We start from the raw sequence: 18,494 nt of genomic DNA on the forward strand, positions 1-18,494 counted from the left end.
AACTTTATATGAGCTGGGCTTAGAATAAGGAGTCAGAATGATATGAAAAAAAAGTCATCAACTGTGGAATCAGAGAACCTGGGTTCAATTCCACCTATGGCATTTTTCTTTTTTTTCTTACCTTGCCTTAAATTACTGAATGGGTATTGCCTTAGACAAACTGAGACCTGTTAAAGACCTTAGTTTCAAAAGGCCAGGGTCCCCTGCTGCATCTGGGCCATCTCCAGTCGCCCTGACCAATATCTTGCCACTGAACTCAGACGACCCTGGAGGAAACAGTGAGGCTGGTGACTTGGCACAGCTCTGCCTCACTTAAATCCAATTCACTTGCAAGTCGGCCCTCCCTCCCTGTCCCATAGCCCATGTCATTGGTCCTCTTCCAGAGCAAAGAGTGAGCTACAATGACATTTTCTACTTGCCTGATCCTATGCGAGTCACTCAACGTCTCTCTTTTCTTTTTCTATGAAATGAGGGGGGTTGGATCAGGTGAGCTCTGTGGACCCATCTGGCTCTCAATTTATGACTCGATGACCTGGGTTGTTCTTCCTCTGGCACATAGTGGCACACATGATCCTGACCAAATCACTTCATCTCTTAATGCCCAAGGCTACTCCTTGAGAGTACAAATCATGGAGAAGTTTCCAATTTGTATTAGCAGAGGGAGTCCTTTCCCTGGCAATTTCCCATCCTAATGAAATCATTGGTCAGGAAAATGCAAAAGTTTACATTTCATTAACTACATATACGTTTTACAACCTCCTCTTTCCCCCCATTAGAAGGGAAGAGCCTTGAGGGCAGGGAATGCTTGACTTGCATCTCTGGGTTTAATAAATGATTTTTTTAAAAACCTTATTGAAATCTTAATTAAAATCTCTACCATCAATCAAAGGATAAAAACATCCAAATGTAAAAAGGGAAACTAAAACCACCCATAGGCACATGTGTGATTGATGGATTTCCTTTTCATGTCAGGGACCACTGTTGTGGCCCGTTAAAATATTGTTCAGTTTCCCTCTGGCGATGGCTGCCAATGAGAATTGCTAGCTGTGCCTCCAGCAGCTAGCAGGGGATATGGATTATGATGATAATTACTTCGTGTTCATTTCAACTGATGGTGCTTATAATTATCATTATTTATTATCACTACAGTTAAACCTCACTCATTCAAACCAATTTGTAGAATAATGATAACAATTAATATTTATATAATGCTTTTAGATTTGTAGAACACTTTACAAGCATCGCCTCTTTGGATCCTTAAAACAAGCTGGTGAAGTACGTACTATTATTACCCCATTTTACAGATGGTGAACCTAAGGCTTAGATGAAATCCCCTGTCTTTGAGCACCCAGTACCTCAGGCAGGATCTGAATCCAAGTCTTTCTGATTCTGATCTGGGATTCTATCTATCCCTTATATCGCCTTCTCTTTGGAAAAGACAATTATGCCTACAAAGAATTCTGGAAGACAAAGGCTTTTGCATTCCCTTCCATTATATAGATTAACTAAAATCACATTTTAAAGCTGGAAGTGATCGTGGAGTTTATTTAATCTAACCTGCTCCTTTTGTAGATGAGGAAATTTAGGCTCAGAGAAAGAGACTCACCCAAGGTCAGATTGCTCATAAGTAGAAGAGCTGGGATTTGAACCCAAGACCTCTGGACTCCAAATTTAGTTCTCCTCCCAGTACACTGAACTGCTTCCACAACAAGAAGTGGGTTTGTTCTAGTTAATATGGTTCCTTCCCACTGAACTCTCTTAGCTCTCTAGCCTTCATCCTTGGAGACCATAGTCCAACCTCATTTTACAGATAAATAAACTGAGGGACTGAAACCGAAAGTGATAAACAGACAACTCTACCTCTGGGCTCACTTTCTTGACTCCTACTTAACTGACTAGTTAAGTCGCTAGAGAGCAGGTGAAAGACTTTCTCCCCCCTGCCCCCATCAGAATTCTGGAGGTTAAAACTGCTATGCTTTCTAATACTATAGCTAGATTAAAATACTATCTTAGATGCTTACCATGAATTTAACCATGGATAAATTGCATCACTTCCTTGAACCTTGGTTTCTTTTTCTGTAAAAATCAGCAAGTTGACTAGATGGCTTTTAAGGTCCCTTATAGCTCCAGATCTAGGACACCAAGTTCCTTACCCTCTTGTACCCAGATATGCATTAACTGGCCCTGGCCTTGGTCCACTCCACCACCATGAAATCAATCAGTCTATTATCTCTATGATTTTAAAACATGAATCTGTGGTTGTTATAGAGCGTGGAAAAGCTGCTGTTCAAGATTGGGAAATGGAAATTCCTGCCCAGGAAAATCAAAAGGCTTGTCTAAGAAACTGTTTTAAAGAGTATTCTAGACCTTGAAACCCTCATCATGGCATGGAGGTGGCCCTAGTTTCTCAGAGTATGGCACACTGATAATTGAGTTCTGGCACATCCTATAAACTGGGAAGGTTCTGAATATGGTCCAGAGGGCAGACATGTAAAGGCCAGCCCAGCTCATTTCAGAGAAACCATCCCAGAAAGGTGATTGCTAGGTGTGAACTTCATAGGGGAGATTACTCAATGGATCATAGGTCTAGAGGTGAAAGTGACCTTAGAGGACATATAGCCCAACCTATCTCATTTCACTGATAACAAAACTGAAAACCAGAGAGTTCAAGTGATTTGCTCAAGGTCTTCCAGGCTTGTATATAAATGGCAGAGAGCCATGTCCTCTAATTCCAGACCCAATGATCTTTCCTCTATACCACGATACCTAAATAGGAAGATCTTCTAAGGCACTAAAGGGTTACAGTGGCAGAGGGACAGCCCTCACTGACGAAGTAACAGACTTTTGGACTCAGATGCTCATTAACAGACCCTTGCCTTGGCCCACCCCTCCATTGTGGAATCAATCAGTATATTACATCTCTATTACAGTGTATTATCTCCGTGATTTCAAAACATGACTTTGTGGCTGTTAGAGTAAACCACAGGGCCACTCTGGCTCTGAGGGGGCCTTCAGTTTGGGTCTGAGAGCTGTCTATTAATTTGATATGACATGCCTTTATTTTCTTTGAGGTTTATAACTTCAAGTTTTATATAACACTTTTTAAAAATCTCCAAAACATGGTATCCAAGCTAAGTGACATTGGATGAGTCTGTGCATGGTTGAATTTCTTTGTCTAAGTGAAGTCAGTTCAGGTAAATGGACAACTGACGGAAAAGAAGAGAAGTCGATGAAAATTGAAAAGCTTCCCAGAGGGCTATATTTCTGCCTAAGATGCCAGAGGCCACAAAGGTACAGATTTTCCTCCCTTGTTTTTTAATCTGTTGTTGGGAGAAGAGTCCAGGGGCCAGAATAAGCCAGCTTGCATAGTATACGAAGCTGTGGAGCTTAATATCTTAGACCAGTCATTTCTCCTCCATTAAGCTTCTGCTTACACTTCTGAAAAATAAGGGGTAGGGAAGGAAAAGTTTGGATTCGAAACTCTGATTCCAGCTTTGCAAGTCAGAGTCCTAAAACCTCTCCTGCCTCTGACATCCTCTAAGGTCCCTCCCAGCCCTGACATCCCCTGTTCTAAGGCCCCTCCCAGCTCCGACATTCTGTGTTTCTAAGATGGTTGTATGCTGTTTGTCCTTCCTTCTCAAAGGGGACCATCATGAAGGTAATATCATGACTTGCAAGTGACCTGGATTGAAGTGAGGGAGGGCTGCTTCAAAGCTGTGATTGGCCAAGCATCTGCACCTGTCTGAGGCCAGATCTTGGGGCAACATTAGATGGAGCTGACCTGTATCCTTTTGGGGAAGTAGCATATTAGAAAGTGCCTTGGAATTTGGGTGAGGAGACCTGGATTCAAATCCCAAAAATACGATTTACTGCGTAACCTAAGACAAGTCATTTCCCTTTGCAGTTTCCTCGTCTGCAAAGTGTGGAAGACTCTGCTGACCTCTCAGGACCCCTTCCAGCTCAAAATCTTTTAAATGCAGGGGAATCGTTCTTGCACAACGTGACCCAATAACCAAATTAATTTATGAACCAGGGCACTCGAGGAAGTTCCTTCCTCTTCATCTTGCTTTGTCGTTTTATAGTCTTGAAGTAATTTGGATTTGATTGCTTCTTCATGAAATCCTAGTGTCAAGAACGTGTCTAATTTCTGTTTTATGAAGAAGTCTGGAAAGGGTACAAAGGAATGAATCGAGATGCAGAGTCAAAGAAAATCTGTAATGTGATAACTCTATCAAGTGTGCCTGGAAAGATCCCGTATTTCAATTAGCTCTGGAGACATGTTCTCTCATAAACTGACAGTATCTGATTGACAGTGTTCATCTCCCTGGAAAATACAATTTACAAGGACAAGGTGGTGGATTGGGGTTTGCTTTCCCTGAAAAGGTATGTTATATTTCCGTCCTTGCTCACCAAAGTCTGAATCACTGTAGGATTTAGGAGACAGGCTGCCCTGAGGCATTAAATGAGACCCATAAACCCATTAAAACTCCCCACAGAAAATATTTAAAATTTAAAATAACAATAATAATACTTAGCATTTAAATAGCACTTTACATGTTCAAAGCACTTGATAAACATGGGTTCCAATTCTCCAGGCACCACTGTTTCCTTTGAAGTCAAGGAGAGTTCTGAGCACAGTGGAGAATATAAAGATACATTGCCAGGAGAAATGGGCCCAATTAGCTAATTGTAACACTTTCATTTTTTAAAAAAATCCAGTTCAGTTGCATATTTTTTCCCCAATCATCTTTTGTTCCTTCTTCTAGACCTCCCAGGCTCGAATCCAGCAGAAACCGTAGTTGCTCTATGCTTCTGATGACTGAGCCCTGTACCCTGACAAGTGAGACTTTAAGATTTATTAAAGGCAACGGAGAAGTCATTCTGGATGGACAATGCCCTGCCTGAGATATCTCAATTGTGTTTTCTTTCCAATTTTGGAAGTTATCTGCAAGGGCAGGCTTCACTGCCTTCTCCCCAGAGGGCTTGTCAATTCTGCCTTTTGGAGACAGACTATGATACAGCTGGTCTCCAGGAGTCTGGGAACTCCAACCCACTTCTGAAGCTTGGGACTCCCAGCCTGCCGCAGTGAGAATTCCTCTCCTTAGCAAACCCTTTATGGCATCACTCTTGGGAGGGTCACTGGAGGTCAGATTCAGAACCCTTTTTTTCAAACAGGGTCCATGAAACAGGTCTAGATCTAAAGGGGATTTTAGAGATCAATGAGGCAGGATGGTACCATGGAAAGGGTACTTTCTCTGGAGTCAGAGGACCTGGTTTCAAATTCCACTTTGAGGCTTACTGCCTGTCGGAACTCGGGCAATTCATGTCAAACCTGGGTCTTGGTGTGGGGCCTTCCGGCATCATTTCCCCCATAAATAAAATGAATGGGTTGGACTAGGTGGCCTTTGAGGCCCCTTCTAGATCTCACATTCTGTGAAAATGATATCATGAAAAGGGCTTTCTGGAAGTAACCTGAAGTGAATAAAGTCAGAGGTCAGGCCACTCCTGATCAGAGAGAAGTTTGTGGAAGAGTGATCTGTTCCAAGATGTTGGAGGGCTCCCTGTAACAGAAAAAGCATAGGATTCTGCAGTGAGAATGACTGAGATCTAATCCTAGCCTTGGGCAAGTCATGAATTGGTTAGATGAAAATATCTCTAAGATTGCATTTATTCATTCAACAAACATTTATCAATTACCTTCTTCCTGAAAGACAGTGGGTTAATCACTGGAGACACAAGATAAAAACCATCATCTATAAGCTTAAATTCTACCAGAGGAAGTTGGAGAATACAGTTGAACAATTCCATCTCGAAATCCTGTGTTGGACAGACACAACTAGTCATTCTCTCCCCTGCCCCTGCCCCCCCCCCCCCACACTTGGAATGCACAAACTGGGACACTGGGGTCAGGGGTGGAGACTTGGGAAGACCAGGGGATGTCTGGGATTACACTGGGGAGGAGGTCACCTGGAAGCATCATCATTGGAGAGGAAGCCTCTGACAGCATCTAACTAATTCTTCTGGCTAACCAAGTGCCAAATGCTGTCCATGTTTCCGCTCAAGGATTTCAGCTGCTTTTTGCACCCTCTAAATATAAGGCCCTCTAGCCCCATTTGCCTTAGTCTTATTAAAGATCTGCTATGATCTGATTACTTGGTAGTAAAGGTTGTAGGTCTCAGGCAGTGGTATTATTGTTGGGTAGTCTGGTGGGAATTCTGCCCTCCTTTCATCCCCACCATCCCCCACTGCTAGGAAACAGTCCTAACCTGAAGGGTTGGCAGTGGTGGGAAGGGATGTGCTTGTGTGTATCGCTGGGGGCATGTCCTAGCTGGTCCCATTGGAATCGAGAAAAGGGAGTTTTTCTTTTGTTTTATCTGAGAAGTGACTGATTAGATTATAATGAACTGGCTTGTCAGAGATGCACATGTTATGTAAACAGTGACGTCCTCATAAAACCACAAATAAAGGAGCAAACAAAATGTGCTTTGAGTTATTGGCGCAGTTCACATGAAATAAAGTCTGTTCACTGGAAAATCATTTGAAGGGCTTCTTTTTTCTCCCACAAGCAAGGGCAATATTTACTGAGGGTTTTCAGTAGAAAGAGAAGGAACTTTTAATGTTTAGTAACCAGTGTGAAGAGCCCATAGCAAATCCCCCAAACCCAACTCGCTAACATTTACAGAAGCTGTTTTGATTAAGTGGGAGGCAGGCTACCGAGGAATCTACAATAACACAAAAATCAGCAAAGTAAGATCAAGAGACTATAAAGTAAACACTATATGAAGAATGAAATGTAATTTATTTCCTTGGGGAATTGATCTGGGTAGACAACAATAGAGTGGCACTGTAAGAGGTACTGTATTTCTATTCCACTCAATCCAATTCAATAAACATTTCTTAAGCACTGGGCACTGTCTATCTATGGTTCAACAATACCTATCTGCCACTAAATTTCAAAGTTTGAAGACTGTGATATTTACCTTAAAATCAATTACCTCACAATAGAGTCCTAATAATACTAATGATCATAAAACTATAACTTGTTTCTAGAGTGTTTTAAGGATTATGCAGTACTTCCCTCATTACAACCGTCTGAGCTAGTGAGTGTAAATGCTATCCCCATCTTACAGAAGGGACTAGTAGCCACTGGCCCATTTAAGAAAAGAAATTGATGTCTCTTTCATTGGTGCATCACAAAGAGCACTGGGAAGTTCAGATTTAACAACAAAAAAAATTCTTTTAAAGGGAAAAAAAACACTGTCTCTGGGATTGGAAGACCCGTGTTCAAATCTCACCTGATACCACCTGTGTGAAATTGGACAAGTCGCTTGGGCTAATGGATAGCTTGAGTTTGGGTGTTCTCAGTTGCAATAACGTTAAAGCCAATTGGGTTTCTATACTAAGTCCAACACAAATATAGCGAACCCCTGAAGTAGGGGAGCGCCAGACTGCTTAAGGAAGGGTGAAATGAACCAGGTGGGAAATAGTTGGGTCAGAGCTTCCATGCTGACTGAGACCATGAATGGCTGCTATGTTTCCAGACTGGGCAATCATCAAATCCAAACAAAACCAAAACCAAAAAGAGAAGTCATTTCACCTCCCTGAGCCTCAGTTTTCACATCTGCAAAAATGTAAGGACTAGACTAGATGTGTTCGGTGGTCCCTTCTAACTAACTCTAGATCTACAATCTTATGAATTCAGTTAAAAAATTTAAAACATGTACTTATTAAATGACTATTATTTGAAGGCCAAGATGCTGGGCACTAGTTAGACAAAGATAAAAATGACAGTTCCTGCCCTCAAGCAGCTTATGAGAGAGAGAGAGAGAGAGAGAGAGAGAGAGAGAGAGAGAGAGAGAGAGAAAGAGAGAGAGAGAGAGAGAGAGAGAGAGAGAGAGAGAGAGAGAGAGAGAGAAAGAGAGAGAGAGAGAGAGAGAGAGAGAGAGAGAGAGAGAGAGAGGGAGGGAGGGGGAATGTGTGTGTAAGGAGTGAGGCAGGGTGGGTATGACACATACACAGATAAGTATGATAGAAAGGAGGATGTGATTGAGTAAAGGAGAGATGAAAGCACAGGGAAATTTGTGGAAGAACATTTTAAACTGGCAGGATTGGAGGAGACTTCTGGTGAGGTGGACAGGGCAGGGGTGACATTTGACTTTGGCCTTAAAGAACACCAAATATTGAGAGGTACAGAGATGAAGAGGTTAGTATATTCCAGGAGGGGAAGTTGTCCCGTGATAGAGGGAGGTGAGGAGATGGCGTGTTGAAACAGCTAGCTGTTCAGTGTCTATTATAAATAATGTGCTGGGCACTGGGGATATATAGAGCAAAACAGCTAATATTCTCTCCCTTTGAGGAGTTTTTAGTCTATCAGGGTAAATGATATGTACATAGATAAAGAAATACAGAATATATACAAAATAAAGATAATTACAAAGTTATTTTGGGAGCAGTCACTCAGTGGATAAGCATTTATTAAGCCCCTACTGTATTCCAGGTGCTGTACTAAGGAGTTGGGATAGGAAAAAAAGGCAAAAGGCAGTCCCTGCCATCAAGGAGCTCACAACCTAATGGAGGAGACAACAAACAGACATATACAAAGCAAGCTATATATGGGATAAGTGGGACATAATGAACAGAAGGAAGGCACTAGAATTAAGAAAGATCGGAAAAGGTTTCCAGTAGAAGGTGTGATTTTTGTTGGGATTTGAAGAAAGCCAGAGAAGTGAAGAGGGACACTGAAGACAACCAGAGAAAATCCCTAGACCAGAGAGGAGTCTTGTTAGTGGATGGGCAAGGAGGCCTATGTCACTGGATCCAAATACAAGAAGGCTGGAAAGGTTTAGGGGAAAGAAGCAGGTAATGAAGGGTTTTGAACACCAGAGGGTTTGTATTTGATCCTGGAGGTGATAGGGAGCCAATGGAGTTTATTGAGTAGGCAGGTAACGTGGTTGGAACTGTGCTTCTGATGATTCATTTTGGTGACCTCGTGGAGGATGGATTGGAGTGGGAGAGACTTAAGGCAGGCAGACCCACTGGCAGCTCTTGAAATGATCCAGGTTTGAGAGTAGTGATAATGTCAGAAGAGAGAAGGGGAGAGTTGAGAGAAGCAAAAGTAAAAATAACAGGTTTCAGCAAGAGATATGAATATGGGAAGGTGAGGGAGATGATACCGAGGTTGGGAGCCTGAAGGATTGGGAGGATGGTATTGCCCTCAATGGTAATAGATTTGGAGTGTATGGGGGGAAGATTTAGGGGGAAAGTGGGTAGAGTTTTGGACTTGTTGAGTTTGAGATGTCTACTGGACTTCTAGTTCGAATTGTCTGAAAGGCAGCTGGAGATGGAGGTCAGCAGAGAGGTTAAGACTGGATAGGCAGATCAGACATGAGCAACAGTGGGGGAGGGGCATTAAAATTGGCCTCATTTAGGAGGTGGCACATGATTTAAACCTTGTAAAAAGTTGGGGATGATAAGAGGGTTTGGTGTGAAGGGAGGGCATTTCCAGGTTGAAGTACAGGCTGAACAAATGTACAGAAATGAAAAATGGGAAAACTAGCTAACTAGGACCAACAATTAGGCTAGTTTGTCTGGAATGGAGAGGAGAATTCATGAACAGGGACAATGTGCAAAATGGCTAAAAAGATAGGCTCTAGTTAGACTCTGAAAGGCTTCAAAAGCCAGGAGAGTTTATATTTTATCTTAGAGTCAATTGGGAGCCATTGGAACTTTTTGAGTGGGGATTTAACATGGTCAGGTCTATGTTTGAGCAATGCTGATTTGGCAACTATATGGAGGATGTATTGGAGAGGGGAGAGATCTGAGGCAGGGAACTCAAAGAGAAGGCTGTGTGGAATAATCCAGGTATGACACAGATGAGAACCTGAACGAGGATCTACATGGTGTTAGTGCCATGGGTTCATGTCAAATAAAATGTCAAATAAAGCAGATAATGCTTTATTTAAAATTTACTCAGTACTAAGCACTATATGCTAAGTGCCAGAGATGTAGAAATAAAAAAACAAGATGGTCTCTACTCTCAAGGAACTATAGTCTAGTGAAAATATAATAGAGAGGGGAAAGGGAGGAGGTAAAGAGAGTACATGTGGCAGGGCTGGGTAGCTGGTGGAGTGGTGGCCAGTGGTGGGCATGAAAATGGACAGTGAGCTGGGCCTTCTCATGATATAGTGGTCAGGCAAGTAAAAAAGTTTGAAAAGACAAGTAAGAGTCAGACTGTGGATTAAATACCAGACTGAGGAGTTTGCAGTTTATTGTGGAGGAAACAGGGAGCCACTGAAGACTTCTAGGAAAAAAGGGAAAACTAATGGATAATGTAAGGCTCACCAGCAGCATTCTGCAAGACCAGCATGCACCTAAATTTTACCCACAACAAAGAACATACTCTACCCAAGTGATTCTCACTGTGGATACTTTTAAATAAAATGATCTGTCATAGAACAGTGGGTTTACATAGCCTGAGGTTCAGAAGCAATTGAGCTACCTTCCAGAATAACACCTGTGCTCTGGAACAATGAAAGACCTTCTCAGACCTCCGGAGCTCTTGGAGAACACCTACTGGGAAGAGGTGTTGGATTCTCTCTCCAGGGGATGATGTCTTTTGGCTAATGTTACTGCATTTGGGTGTTATCTCCCCCAGGAGCACCATCAGCCAGGACTGAAGAGCTGGATCAGTTGCCTTCTCACCTGCAGAGACCTCTGTCCAAGTTCCTGATTTAGGCCATGAGTGAAAAGGTACTTGTCTTCATTATATAAAAAAAGAACAACAAAATAAAAAGCCAGCACTGGAAGATCTGGCTTAGGCTGAGTGCACACAAGACAAAAAAAGGGAGGAGGGGAAAAAAAAGAGAGAGGTGTGCTGGCAGAGCCCTGTGTGGGAAGCTGGCATCATAACACCTTTCTGTGCAGTGCCCAGCCCCAGGCAATATGAGAAGCCTTTCTTTTATGAGCACTAAATTCACACTTACACACCACTGGAGAGGAAAAGTTATAGAATCCACTCTGTGAACCCTCTTGTTGTCTCTTAAAAGTGATTTTGTTAAACTATAAAGCCAGAGCTGGTTATAGCAGATCCAGACAGGTTACTTGTTTCTTGGAGTTGAAAGTAAGCAACTGTTTTTGGGGTCATAGCCTCTGAGAAGAGAAATTCACTTGAAGCCATACTTTTAGCCTCTCTGTGGTCCTAAATGATCTAATTTAGATGATACTTCATGAGTGGAGGAATGGGGCAAGTAGAAGTACCCTTATCTTTTTAGCAAGAACTGATGATGTTAAGAGAAAAAATATATTAAAACCTATTTCATTTAGGAAGAGGCAGGATAGGGTAGTGGGTAGAGAGTTGGCTTCTGAGGTGGAAAGATCTCAGTTCACAATCTCCAACCTCTCAGGGCCCTAGGCAACCCTCCAAGACTTGAAGTCATAGAACAGGTCTGGCTCTAGGTCGGTAGAGGAGGAAGCTTCTCCCTAGATCCCTGCACCAGTGAATTTTAATTATTCCTATATTTTCTTGATGGGGCTGTCCAAGTTACTCATTTTACATTATGGCATATGTCTCCAAAATAAGCAGTCAATTATTATGTGTGAACAATGGCCAAATAAAATAGTATTAGACCCCATACAGCCAACAGAGCTTTTAAACACACCCAGAGAGGCACATACATATGCAGGCACACATGACACACAGAGGTAATAGGCATGCACATATGTGCACATACATGCCAATGTATATGCATACATACACATGACACATGCACACACACACAAAATCACTTGTAGTATTACTTTAATGCATTTTCTTGTAGTTTAGGCCCAGTCTTAATCTAACAAAAAGCACCCATGAGTTTCAAGTGTCTCTATAATAGACTTGCAGATAGGCACCTGCTCCAGGCCAGCAATAAGGTCTATTGGTTTTTATTGTATTATCTGTTTTGTCTTTCGAGAGGGGAAGGAGCAATCGGGAAATCTCTGGTACTTAAGGAAGATGCTGTTACCCAGTGAGCTAGCAACTGAGTAAATAGAGCAGAACAGCCTTATTCCTTAACTAGCAGAAGGCCATTCCCTCTGTGGGTGCTCAAAACATATTAATTGAATTAGCAAGGAGAAGGAGTCAAGCAGTTCAAGTCAGAATGAATCATAGAATTTAGGAGTTCAGAGCAGCTCCAGAAGTCAGATAGTCCAAGCCCCTTAATTGCTGCTTCACAGAGCTCTTATCTGCACACCTCAATCCCTGGTTGTTTTTTTTAGACCAAGTTCAAGGGACACCTTCTGGAGGAGTCATTTCCTGGTTGCTCTCAGGGGTGGGGAACCTGTGGCCTCTAGGCCTTCTGGGTCCTCTGGGTGCTCATGCCCCTTGTTCCTTTTCCATACAAGGTGACCTCATGTTGACTTTGTGTTATTCATATGTATATATATATGCATATATACACACACATATATACATACATACATACACATACACACCTATACAGGTGCATTTAGAATGTAAGTTCTTTGAGGGCAAGGATTGTTTTGTAAGCCCTGTGATTAGCACAGTGCCTCACACATGGTAGGAATTTAATAAATGCTTGTTAGAATCAGAGAATTTTGTACCTGGTAAAGGTATTCTCACCCTTTAGTTTTATAGGGGTAAACTGAAGTCTTAAAGGGGTTATAGGGTTTGTCCAAGGTTGCACACAGTATGTCTTTCATACACACAGAATCAGGACTAGAACGCAGGCCCCTTGATTCTGTCATGTTGTCCTTCTAACATTCAGGAGGTGATGTGGGAAAATAATTATAGGACCGTAGAGTTAGAACTGAGGGAGGGGTCTTAGACTCTGTCTCTGGTTCAGACTCCTCATTGGAAAGAAGAAATAGGCCCAGAGAGGTGAATTGTCTAATATGTCACACAGTAGACCTGGAACTCAGGTCTCTGACCTCCTAATCCAAACACACTCTTTCTACTATACCAGGGTGTCTCATTTATTTCATAGTTTATCTCATCTGATCTTAATAACAGCTTCGTATGAAAGTAAGGGCAAGGAGCATTATCCTCATTATTACAGATGGAAAAACTGACAGGCTTCAGGGACATCAAGTCAGAAAGTGGCAGAGACAGGGTTTGATTTGAACTTGTCTCCTATTCCTAAGCCCAACCAGTTGGCCCTTTGTGGGGTTGCCCTTGACGTCCAGACACTTGTAATACCTTTCTGCTATCTGGCTAGCATCTCTGGCATTTAGGACAAAGAAAGCATCTCCATGGAAGCTGCTTCTGTTTTCTCACCTCCCAAAGTCTGCTTCTGCTCTTACACACTACGTAAAGGTGCTAAGAAACCAGTTGTTCCCAGAATAAGAAGCAGAGAATGGAACTTCTCTGTCTTGTCCAAGCTTGAATTAGCCAAAAGTTTTATGGCAACCCTGAGAACTCTCATTACGCTCATATTACAAGTGTAGAAACTGAGTCATAAAGAGAGTGGATGATTCATTCAAGGTCACCAAGAGGAGAAGAAGGAAGGCCTGGTTTTCAGCTCTTTCTTTCACCGTTTCCTCTAGGAGGATGATGTGGTTCTTCTTCTTGGTTTCCTCCCAGGGACTGTTTCTGGCAAATACAAAAACTGTAGGCTTTTTATTCATAGACTCCATCTAATTTGGAGTCATAGTATCCAAGAATGTCTGTGGGATCATTAGAAATCATCTGGTCCAACCCCCTTGTTTTACAAATGGGGAAACAAATCTAGAAAGTGTGGATGTCTCAGTGCTACTCAGCATTAAGTACTCTATTGGAAAAGTGAATATACATATGTTAACAACGGTCATTAAAACCCAATAAAAGCAAATAGATCACTGATTTTTTGGGGGCGGGGAGGAGCTGGGGAGTCTTAATTTACATTTCATCCATCCCCTCAAATCATAAAAGTCAAAACTGAAGAAGACTTTAGAGGTCCTTTAATTGAACCACCAAGAATGATGGGATTTGAAATCGGAAGGCACTTTCTAGATTGGGGTGGGGAACCTGCAGCTCCAGGCCACATGTGGCCTTCTAGGTCCTTGGGTTCAGCCTTTTGACTGAGTCCAAGTTTTATGGAACAAATCCATTTATTAAGGGGATTTGTTCTGTGAAGCTTGGGATCAAAGGGCTGCACTTGAGGGCGACAGGTTCCTCACCCCTGTTCTAGATCAACTAGTGACTAGATGCTAAGTCCTCTCCCACACTCATGTTCACTTGTAGCCCTTGAGGACCAGCGAAAGGAAGTAACTGGACAAACTGCATTGCACGGAGAATGAAATAAACAGTATGGTGCAGCGGATAGGGCACTGGACACTTTGCGATCCTAAGCAAGTCACGTTCCCTTGTGGGCCTCAGTTTCCTCATTTATCTACGTAAAATGAGGGGGTGGGACTAGATGGTCCCTTCTGGTCCTAAATCTAGGACCCGACACAATCAATCAATCAGTATTTATTAAGCCCCTATGACCTAGGTACTGGGACTAAAAAACCAAAGAGGAATCCCTGCCACCAAGGAAAAAACCCTCTAAAATGAGAATGTAGAGGTCGATTTGGAAGAGGACCTCTGGGACCATCCAGTCCACTGCGATGGTTTTACAGGCGGGGAAACTGAGGCCGGGGAGATGAAGTCACTTGCCCCTGCAGTATTCCGGGGGCCGAGGCGGGATTCTCACCCAAGCCCTCGGACTACATCCTGGCCCAGCGGGGCGCGGGGGGGACGGGGAGGCAGGCGCTCCCGGGCCCCAGGACAGCTCAGCCCGGACTAGCCGCGAGCGGAGCCCGGCCAGCTCCAGCTCCAGCCCGGCTGCGGGCTAGCTCTCCTCCCCCTCTCCTCTCCGCCCCTCCCCCCTCCCCCCTCCCGCCTCCGCCCCGCCCCTCGCACCGCCCACGTGACGCCGCGCCGCCCAATGGCCGGGCGAGTCCCGCGGTCGGCGGCCGCCATTGCTGTCAGAGGCGAGAGAGCCAGCGAGCCCGGGGAGGAGGGAGGAGGAGGCGGCGGCGGAGCCCGAGCCTGATTGGGGAGGAGGGAGGGAGGGGGGTGGGGGGAGGAAGAGGAAGGAGGGGACGGTGCCGCCGCCGCTGCTGCTGCTGCCGCTGCTGGTGCTGCTGCTGCCGCTGCGGCTTCCCGGCGGCACCCCTGGCGAGTCGGCGGCGGCGGAGGACGAGGAGGGCGAGGCGGCGGCGGCGGAGGCGGACGCCCGCGAGCACGGCCCGGTTGGCGGCGACGGCGACGGCGGGGCGGCTCGCCTCCTCTCTCACTCCAGTCCGAGCCTGAGCCTCAGCCTGAGCCTCAGCCTCGCGCTCGCCCCCGCGCGCCCCCCGCGCGCGCCCGCGGCCCTCGGCGCGCCCCCCCGCGCGCCCCCGCCGCCCTCCTCCCCCTCGCCCCTCCCCTCCCCTCCGCTCCGCTCGCTCGCCTCGCGCTGGGATTCCGTGACTGGAAATAAACAAGGCGGCGGCGGCGGCGGCGGCGGGGGCTGGGGCCGGGGATCCGCCTCGGGGGCGGCCGAGCGCAGCCGGCCCCGCGCAGCGCAGCCAGCCCCGGGAGGGGGCCGGGCCGGCCGGGCGGGCGGGCGGGCGGACAGCGCCCCCCTGCAGCCGCAGCAGCAGCAGCCGCCGCGGCGGCTCCGCTCCGGCTCCGGCTCCGGCCACGGCCACCCGCGCCTCCGCCTCCGCCGGCCCGGCCGAGGCCCGGGCGTCCCGCGCACCAGCCTCGGCCCGCGCCCCCGCGGGCGCTGAGCCCCCGCGGAGCCCCGCGCGCCGTGGGATCGGCCCCCCGGGAGGCCGGAGCCGCCGCCGCCGCCCCGCCGCCCCGCCCCGGGAGCCGCCGGGACCGCGACGGGAGCCCCCCGCAGCCGCGGCCGCCGCCTCGCCGCCCTCGCCCTCGCCCTCGGAGCCCTCGGAGCCCGCGGCCGCCGCCGCGCCGCCGCCCGCCCGGCCGGGGCTGCTCGGGGCTCGGCCAGACATGCCCCGCTGTGGCGGCCGGGCTCGGGGAGGATCATGACTGCGGCGGCGAACTGGGTGGCGAACGGGGCGAGCCTGGAGGACTGCCACTCCAACCTCTTCTCGCTGGTGAGTCGGGGTCCGAGGGGGCTTCCCTGGGACGGCTGCGGGGTTCGTCCCGCCGTGTAGAGCGCTGGCCGGGAGCGTGTCCGCCCGTGGATCCGCCCGTGGATCCGACTGCCCGGGTCCGGGCCACCCCCTCCGGGCGGACCTTGCCTTGCCTTGCCTGCTGTTCCCCCTTTTCTTGATCATTTCTTCTTCTCCACGCACAGCCGTCCCCCGTGCCCAGGATGGGCAGCTTTTTTTCCGCTTCCTTTTCTGCCACGCGTGTGTGTGAGTGAGTGTGGATGTTCCTGCCCGAGTGGCTTCGCAGTTTTCAGCGCAAACACTTGGTTTGAGCGTGGTGGTGTCGGGAGGGATAGCCTGGGAGCGAGCCCCGGCCGTGTAAACACGGACAGCTGGCTCGGGGTGCCTCCTCCTCCCGGCCGGGTCCGAGAGCGGGGGAGCCCCCTCCCCCTCCCCTGCCCCCTCCCCCTGCTTCGGAAGCGCTGCCCCCCAGCCCCAGCCCCGCCGGGGCCGCCGCCGTGCCCTCCGGGCGCTGGGTGACACGCTTTTATCCTCCTCCTCCTCCTCCGGTGATCGACAACTTTTACTTGGAATTCCAATGGCTCGGCTTATTCTGGGAATGGGGATGGAGTCGATTGTTCTCCTTGCACCGGGCCCGGGACCGGAACATTCAATTAATCCAAATAAGAACGCGCAGCGCGGCAGCGCTGTCCCCTGGCTTGTGGTGCCAGGGTGGCAAATGCCATCTGTGCCTCCTGGAGTCGCGTCCCGAAGCCTTGGAGCTCGCAGCTAGGCTCGGATCGCCGAGCGCGGCTCTCAGTGGGTGCTTTGTGCCTGGGTGCGTGTGGTGCCAGCCTAGATTTGTTTAAGTATTGGAGAAAAGCTCTGTAAACAGCTGAGGAGGCAGCGCTTAATTGTGGAGTTAGCTGAACACTGGATTTCACGGATGTTTTTAGAAAGCTCACTTTAAGTTGGGCAGTTTCTGCACACATTTTTTGGAAGTCCTCCTGTGACCTGTGTGCTGCTGGTAGAAGCATCATCTCTTCTTCATCCTTCTTTACTCTGGATAAATAATGTAGTGTTTAGGATGTAATTAGTTACATTTAACTGTGGGTAGCATAGATTTTTTTGTGAGCCTCTAAGCTGAGAAATGTACATTCTGATCAGCCTGTTCAGAAGAAGGTGCTATTTTGTTTTGAAATGACAGTTTGTAAATGTGTCTCCAAATCTACACAAACAACTTCTCCAGGTAAAGTGTCTCTTTAAATGTAGAGAATCATTAGCACCATAGTCATATTAATTTTCAAAAAATGTTCAGTTCTTATTCTGATACTTAAATTAAAAATTGCATTTGTAAGAAATTGTTATGAAAGCTGGATTCAATGTTAATTCCTGTTCTTAGAATTACATATTAATATAGCTTTCTAAAGTAGTGTGTTAAGTAACCCAGAAAATGAAGGTGATGATTGACAGGAATATACACCTCCTTTCTCTTCTCTCCCCCCCTTCGTATTTATTAGCGTCAGTCAGGTAGAGACCTACATAGATTAGTAAATTAATTAAGTGGGAATTCAAATGTTTTGGTTTAGTTAACTGGTGACCACATTGACCCATTTACAGGTATTTAAACTAGCCCAGTAGACCAGTGTCAGTGATCACACAAACTACCATGTGTCATGCTGACTGGTTACAGCTTTTGTTTGTGGTGGATTTACAGTGTTACATTGTGTTTTTCTAACGTGGACCATGTTGATGCTGACCAATTTTAAAATTGGTATGATCACTAGGATACAGCTCATTTTCTGTATTTTATAACTTACTCTTTTAAAAAGCCTGATGGAGGAATGATAGTAGCTGAAATTATACTGAAGTGCTTGAGAGATATTTTATATAAAACTCTGCAATCTTGCAGACTTGAGTACTTTGCTGTGATGATGGCAGCTGACCAAGAGTGTATATGTGCTCTCCACACTTATCAGGCTTCTTAAAGTTCTTTTAAAAAAATTAAATAGTTTCTATTGCAGTAGAACCTTTGAAATATAAAAATATACTAAATTAATAAGGTTTATTGCCATATTTCTCTGTGTAGAGAGGGATTGGAATGAATGTCAAAGCTCTTTAGAAAATAATTAAATTAATTATGTGGTAAAGTTTTTTGATTCTAAAAGTAGAATCTCTAATTGAATTCAGTCTAATTGGATCCTTTATATGTTATTGGTTAATAGTAGTGTAAACATAATGTCTCTACACAATGTTTCTAAAGATTGCTAATACATCACACAATCTGTGGACTGAACTTTGAATTTTCATATGCCCCAAATAAAACTTCTCTGATTGACTATAAAACATATAAAGTGTGCTTCATCTTTGGGGCAATGTGATTTTTGAATCGTGTTTTGGATCTAAGATTTGTGCATGTCATCAAATCA

General features: G+C 45.7%; 1 protein-coding gene across 2 annotated transcripts in view; it reads left to right on the forward strand.

Moving 5' to 3' along the window:
- Positions 1–15,897: 15,897 nt before the first annotated feature.
- Positions 15,898–18,494, forward strand: part of MED13L (mediator complex subunit 13L) — a 415,471-nt gene continuing 412,874 nt past the window's right edge. Inside the window, exon 1 of one of the 2 annotated variants that reach the window (XM_072600340.1) lies at positions 15,898–16,068. In XM_072600340.1, the coding sequence (XP_072456441.1) occupies positions 15,997–16,068 (72 nt within the window). In that variant the 5' untranslated portion in view covers positions 15,898–15,996. The remainder of the gene's footprint in view (positions 16,069–18,494) is intronic. The other variant, XM_072600342.1, reaches the window with a different exon arrangement.

Source organism: Notamacropus eugenii, chromosome 4 (genome assembly GCF_028372415.1).
Source record: "Notamacropus eugenii isolate mMacEug1 chromosome 4, mMacEug1.pri_v2, whole genome shotgun sequence".
Lineage (NCBI taxonomy): Eukaryota > Metazoa > Chordata > Mammalia > Diprotodontia > Macropodidae > Notamacropus > Notamacropus eugenii.